Source organism: Triticum urartu, chromosome 3A (genome assembly GCF_056163025.1).
Source record: "Triticum urartu cultivar PI428250 chromosome 3A, HENAU_Tu73, whole genome shotgun sequence".
Taxonomy (NCBI): domain Eukaryota; kingdom Viridiplantae; phylum Streptophyta; class Magnoliopsida; order Poales; family Poaceae; genus Triticum; species Triticum urartu.
This window is the reverse complement of record NC_141875.1, coordinates 186,767,595-186,774,288: the sequence shown is the minus strand read 5'-3', so window position 1 is coordinate 186,774,288 and position 6,694 is coordinate 186,767,595. Positions and strand designations below refer to the sequence as shown.

The following is a 6,694-nucleotide window of genomic DNA, read 5'->3' as shown; positions in this document are numbered from 1 at the left end:
CATGTAAATTGTTGTTGTTCTGTATAGCTTTGTGATGAAGTGCCCACATGGAAACCTGACATTAGATATCCACATACTCGAGTAGCATCAAGGATAATTTGCATCATGGTTGACAAACTAACACCACACTTAAGAAGTTGAGATACACTTCAACGGAAGAATATAATAAACAGTTCTAGCAAATGTTAACTAAGCTTGTACGCGTGCTCCCAGGAAAGCTCTTCAAGAATCTCAATTTCAAGAGTCCATCTGATCTATCTCAGAAAAAAAAAGATCGAGCATGACTGCAAAGTAGAACAAAGTATGTTATATCATACAAAAATGGGATAAACTAATACATATTTAATTATTGGTGCAAACCATATCCTGATAGGGCTATCTCTAGTTTTATTGAAACACGCTGAGAGAAATATTTCCTCCTCGATGCAACCACAAAACTAAAATTTCCAAGTTAGGCAACAGACATACCTGTCAAAAGATTCTGTTCTCCCATTTCAGCATCTCCGTAGCCCAATTCTTAATGGGATTCGCTCGAGCAATCATAGCATCCATGTTGGGATCAAAAAAGATCCAATCCTCTTTTAATGTGCACATCATATCAGCATGGAAGTCGCATGCACTGATAATTTCTTCATTACAAATGCTATGGTCTCCATGAGCCATTCCAACAAAGTCCTCGTAACGCCCATAATATGATTCATGATATGGGTGAACAATTTTTTTCCCTAGAAACTCACAGTGGAAGCAACGAACTTTCGTCCAAACAAAAGTAATTATATTATCAGACTTCTCATAAAAAAGGAAAAACACAAAGCTAAGTGCAAAAGATGGATCTAAAAGCCAATGAAGAGAACCCATTGATACGGAAATTTAGAGTACGTAAGCTGCCTAGGGACACATTACTATCCACCAAAATAGTTATGGTGGGACTAAAAATTGCACCAGGCAAACATGCCATCACTGTCGAGGATGTGGAAATATCACTGTGTTTGGCCCAGTGTTCGGAAAAGAATTGAGCAAAGCTTCATTAATTCTGATTCATTGATTTCATTGGACCAACAATTCAATGACTGGATGTAATTTTCTCGGAGGAGCCACCACAGATTTTGGGTAATCTATATATCTTATACAAACATATTTGGAAAATGGCATTTCTAATAATTCATGCTTCTACAATGCCAGCTACACTAATTGTAGTTTACCAGTGTTTTAACTACAAATTTCCACAGCAACACAGGGGGCATCCTTCTAGTACATGTTCAGAAGTTCAGATCGCTAAATGATTAAGGAAAATGCTTAAGTGGTCTAATACTTTCACGTTTTCAATTTCTAATATTTGAGATGCCCATCTTTAAACCTTAAGAGACTTAAAAAAAGTATGAGGCTTAATCATGCTAACTATAACCAGTTTCTGTTAGTACGCAAAGAGGGAAGCTTTGAGTACATAGGCTATACACAATTCTGGAATATGCATGTAGAGCATAAACATAATTGCACTACAAAGTAAGGAGGTTCTTCTAATTCTCACAAGCCAAGCACTCTTGTTTTACCACTTCTATTTCAACTAACTATGCAAATCACAGAATACAAGATACCTACTGTGTGAAAGAGAGCTGAGAGCATACCATCAGATATCCAAGAACTAAATACTGGGACGCACAGGGGAGGTGTTTCCTTGTCATCTTCATCATCATTGCTGCATTCAGCGAAGAACAGTACTGGATCTGTGGCAGCAGAATTTGATCCCTCACGTGTTGCCCAAAAGGTGATGTGGGAGTATTCAAATTTGCCCTTTTTCTTAAAAAGATCAGCAGTTCCACCCTTGACCGCACTGAGGATTCACACCACAAATAACTTGAAGTTCATAGTGCACCTATATAGAGCAAGACAGGAGAAGGGAGCATTAAAAAAGATGCATAATAGTTACACTTCAAGTATGTTCCTTTTTACAAATGTTTTTACGTAAGAATATAGGAAAATATATTCAAACATTTATTATAGAGACATATTAAGTTATCAAGTACTTTCCATGGGACAAAATGACTATAGTCTTTCACGAAGTTCCTTATTACCGACATTATATAGCGTAACTTGGTGACCTTTGAATTACATTGTACTATGCACAAATTGACAGAAATAGCTGTTACACTTTAGTATTTATGACAAACTACAACTTGACAACTTACTGATTTGACGTTGATAGAAATATATGAAAATTTGGATCCTAAAATACAATACTAAAAGTTAAGTATTGGCCGATAAACAAATAATTTTCATAAGTGTTAGAACTTATTACCACTTTGCTCCTGCAGATATGTTTTCAAATTTATAATTAACAATATGTAAATATATGAATATTATTTAAAACCATCACAACCTCAAGGCTTTTGATTTCTTCTACGATCACTACAAATACATATAGCCATAAATGAAATCCATGTACAGATATATTAATGTGAGATATAACACGTACAATTGTACTTACAAAACAAAAACAAATATGTGTATAGTTTTGCCTTGTCATATTTAGTTATAACGGTGAACCATCAAGCAAAAGGTAGTGTGATTTTATTTGCTCTGCACTATTCTTCTCACATGTGATAATTTCTTATTTTGAACCAAATACAATTCCATTCCACAAACAGCAAGAGCAGATGGGTGCTGAAGAAGCAAAACATGTTGTATGAAGTTACATTAGATGGCATGTACGGCATGAAATGTTTGATCACATCGAAAATAGTATGTTGGAGAAGCTAAGCAACCTCTAGTTGTGGTAATGACAAAAAAATAAATTATTAAAGACGTATTATAATGAATATGCAAAGATGACATATAGTGTCGTACGCTTATGAGGATTATTACAATTTGGCAGAGTATAGATTTGTGTCCTCTTAGTGAAGTATGACTACGGAAATAGTAGTACATGAACTATTTGTCATAGCTAGGTCTGAACATTAGGATTTCCACAGATTTTCTCGAAATGGATAGAACAGTATAAAACCCGAGGCATAGGGCATGAAGATTTAATTTACGTAGTTGACAAAATCAACCTATAAGATATAGGAGAAAGAAGCATGGTCCTTTCTGGAACAAAGTTCTTGTCAAGATTCTAAAGATTTCTTATATTGCATTAGATATGTATAATATACGTATATAATGAATGACACACGTATGCAGAGAACATGATTAATTAGTTGTTCCTAGTTCGATCAAACTTTCATTAAGAAAAGTATATATTAGGCCTAAAAGTTGCAGGTTTCCACCTGAAATATACATATAGAGAAATATTCTTTCATATATCTAAGATGAAGTTTTCACAAAAGCGGTACATTCCTCAGATTACAGCTAGTAGTTGGCAAAAAATTCAGTGGCTGCCATGGCCTTTCCCCATTTTGTCTGTTCTCCACAAAGGAAATAATATTTTCAAGTACTGTAGGTTTATCACTTCATTTTATCCCCAATAAAATGGCTGTAAAGCTCTAATGGTACAAAGACAAAACAGTGATTAGGCACATACTCCAATTCGGAAAATAATCAATAGCAGGGAATTGATGAGTTTCTGTTACAATGATCTGAATAAATTTCCAATAGTCACCTCATATTTTGTACCAACAACCCTGATCTCTGATGAAGCATCCCCTTGTAGCCGTAACCCCACAACAAAGTGTGCCTGACCCAAGTAAATCCATCCTTATATCCACATAGAATATGAAGTCGGTAACTCCACATGCCAAATAAAAAAGGTAAAGAATAGGATCCATGCACTTCTGATATATTCTTTTTATAGAGCTTAAAATTCATCTTGTAGCTGTCATGGTTTTGCCTAGCAACCTAATACATGAGAAAGGAAATGTTGTGGTGTAAACCCATAGTTTGACGATGTGATGAATGTACCTTTCATAAAAAAAGTGCAGTTAAAATGCAAAGACTATAGTAGAAAGTAAAGAAACAGTGGAAGAAGAAACAGTTCAGTTCTTTCTAATTGGTAAGAAATTGTGTAGCTAATCACTATGTTGAAATTCAAAGACAATCAAGAAAAGTTGGTGGGTTGAAAGCCATACAACATTCGCATTATCTCGTGATGTTCAGGACATAGTACACAGATTTATCCGCTGGAGGAAGCATTCTCAGCCGAAAAATAAATGCTATTTAGTGTGGTTACCAAGTTCTGTCATCAACGAAAGGCGAGGATGCCAATAGTAAGCACTCTATGATTTCTGTACAAATTATGTAATGGAAGCGTTTTTTTATGACTTCAGCAGAAGTACTATGATATTTCTACACATTATGCAATGGACGGGAAGCAATTTTCAACCAAAGAAGAAAACACATTGAATACCTTAGTGGATTATTAGATGCTATCGTATTTCTCTTCAATGTAGTAACAATTGAACTCCAGAAGTAATTCACTTGTGTGTAGGAAGTTGATCCTGCAAGGCATGAGATGTATTCAATATAAAGGAAAATTTTATCTGAACATAAGGTACATTTGATACTTGGAAGTGGAACTACCCCTCTACAATATGCTACAAATAGGCATACTTCTAATTTCAGTCATTTACTGAACAACATTTTCAAATGCTCTGACTATGATCAACTTCAGTTATAAAGATCACATAATTTGAACTAACACTATGAAATTTAGAAATCATCTTAAGGGCTTGAACTTACTCGACGGCAAAAAATCTGTGCGCTGGCCCGTAACATATATATACATAGCAGCCAACTCTTGCAGATCGCTCCTCTCTAGTGAAGTACCTAAATAAAAAAATCTCAGCTAAAAAACAAACAGTAGAGACCTTTTGGAAATAGGAAGCAAACAAACCGAAGGATACTCTTTGGAAAATTTTAATGATTAGGACAACTGTTGCATATATCATACTGCACTAAATTATTAAGATAAGTAGAGTTCTACTTCATCTTCCTGGTGGAATGCGAACAACATAAAAACTTATGGTGAAATAACTCATTTGTAGATGAGAGGGTAGAGTTAGAAGAAAGACACAATTTGAAACTTAAAATTGTGTTATACTTCGACTGTCCAGGTGCAATTAGTATGCAGTTTAGTTGCAAACCGTACCTCATACAACTAAAGCACCAGTGCTGGTTGAAAATATGAATGCCCTTAGTGAATACAAATGCAGTTTTGAAACACAGTACATGAAAGACTTAACAAATTCGTTAGGAAAAGTCTTCTATATGAATTCAACTATTGGCAACTTAACAATTCATCAAACACTTCCAACGCATTGTAAAATAGAAAGAAATAATTCAGATTCAGACTCGCGGAGGAAAGGCCATGCGAAGAGAAAAGACGTTGTTTGCTGGACAGAGTTCCATAACACCAGTTCGATCTCACCATTGTCGACCGATACGCCTAGGTCCGGCCACTTGCAGGACATGTGTGTGCTGCTTGTCTCACAATGTAGCTCCTCATTGATCGGCACCGCCCCAACACCGCATCTGTTTGACTATTTCCTCTAAAGAATAAACGACCTCGCATTTAGAGAAAGAAGTGGTGACAATCTTAGAAGAAAGACACAATTTGAAACTTGAAATTGTGTTATACTTCGACTGTCCAGGTGCAATCAGTATGCAGTTTAGTTACAAACCGTACGTCATACAACTAAAGCGCTAGTGCTGGTTGAAAACATGAATGTCCTTAGTGAATACAAATGCAGTTTTGAAACACAGTACATGAAAGACTTAACAAATTCGTTAGTAAGACTCTTCTATATGAATTCAACTATTGGCAACTTAACAATTCATCAAACACTTCCAACACATTGTAAAATAGAAAGACATAATTCAGATTCAGACTGGCAGAGGAAAGGCCATGCGAAGAGAAAATACGTTGTTTGCTGGACAGAGTTCCATAACACCAGTTTGATCTCACCATTGTCGACCGATACGCATAGGTCCGGCCACTTGCAGGACATGTGTGTGCTGCGTGTCTCACACCATGTAGCTCCTCATTGATCAGCACCGCCCCAACACCGCATCTGTTTGACTATTTCCTCTAAAGAATAAACGACCTCGCATTTAGAGAAAGAAGTGGCGACAATCACGCGACGGAGAAGCAAAATAGGTCACGGTACATGAAGCTACCAGGCACTCTCACTAATCAAGCACAAAATAGGCTGTGTACATGAAGCAATTGCATCCTAAAAAATTGGAGAAGTGATTACTCGAAGAAGAAAATTTGGAGAGGGGGTAGGTTATTTGCCTTTTCAACTAAGACGCCGGGAGCAACCGCAGCGACCCTTCCTTCTTCCTCTGGACTGAAAGCAGCCACCACCCGGAGACGGAGCGGCGGCACTTCCTTCCTCGTAGCAGGGAGCAGTCCAGATCTGGCCGCCGTCTTTGTCGCCGCCATGGATAGGCACGGTCCCAGGATTTCCATCCAAACACGCTTGGGCTGTTGGACCTCCAAAATATCAGAAGTTCTCAATAGATTGAACGTGGAGTTTGTTATGTGAGAATAAAATAGATTGGACGTGCGGGCCGTAAATTGAACATGTAGTTCTCCCTTGATTGAACGTGGAGAAGTTTTCCATAGATTTAACATGGAGTTTGTAAGAAAAAAAAGGTTGGATCTTGCGGGCCATAAATTGGACGTGGAGTTCTCCCTAGACGTGGGGAACTTTTTTATAGATTGAACGTGGAGTTTTTCTAAAAAAATAAAAGATTGGGG

At 36.9% G+C, this 6,694-nt stretch overlaps 1 protein-coding gene across 3 annotated transcripts; it reads right to left on the bottom strand.

The window, feature by feature from the left end:
- Positions 1-200: 200 nt before the first annotated feature.
- Positions 201-6,669, bottom strand: LOC147979143 (uncharacterized). 3 transcript variants are annotated; one of them, XM_087546756.1, is made up of 7 exons: positions 5,360-6,665; positions 4,672-4,758; positions 4,340-4,430; positions 3,596-3,670; positions 1,626-1,831; positions 469-752; positions 201-284 (listed from the first exon to the last, which is right to left on the bottom strand). In XM_087546756.1, exons 1-6 carry the CDS (start codon positions 5,400-5,402, stop codon positions 472-474), a joined length of 783 nt encoding a protein of 260 aa, XP_087402882.1. In that variant the 5' UTR covers positions 5,403-6,665; the 3' UTR covers positions 201-284; positions 469-471. The 3 variants fall into 3 exon arrangements, 1 of the variants encoding a protein (XP_087402882.1); XR_015618559.1 differs by lacking the exons at positions 201-284; positions 469-752 and having other exon boundaries at positions 1,683-1,873; positions 3,596-3,831; positions 4,672-6,019; positions 6,227-6,668; XR_015618558.1 differs by lacking the exons at positions 201-284; positions 469-752 and having other exon boundaries at positions 1,683-1,873; positions 3,596-3,831; positions 4,672-6,669.
- Between the last annotated feature and the right edge of the window lie 25 nt (positions 6,670-6,694).

Bases quoted from the DNA above. Each gene is read 5' to 3' on its own strand.
- LOC147979143 (XM_087546756.1), bottom strand. From the start codon at position 5,402: ATGTCCTGCAAGTGGCCGGACCTAGGCGTATCGGTCGACAATG. The intron at 4,759-5,359 runs GTGAGATCGAAC...TTTTTTATTTAG, and splicing joins AGGCGTATCGGTCGACAATG to GTACTTCACTAGAGAGGAGC. The intron at 753-1,625 runs GTATGCTCTCAG...TTTGGACGAAAG, and splicing joins TAGTTCTTGGATATCTGATG to TTCGTTGCTTCCACTGTGAG.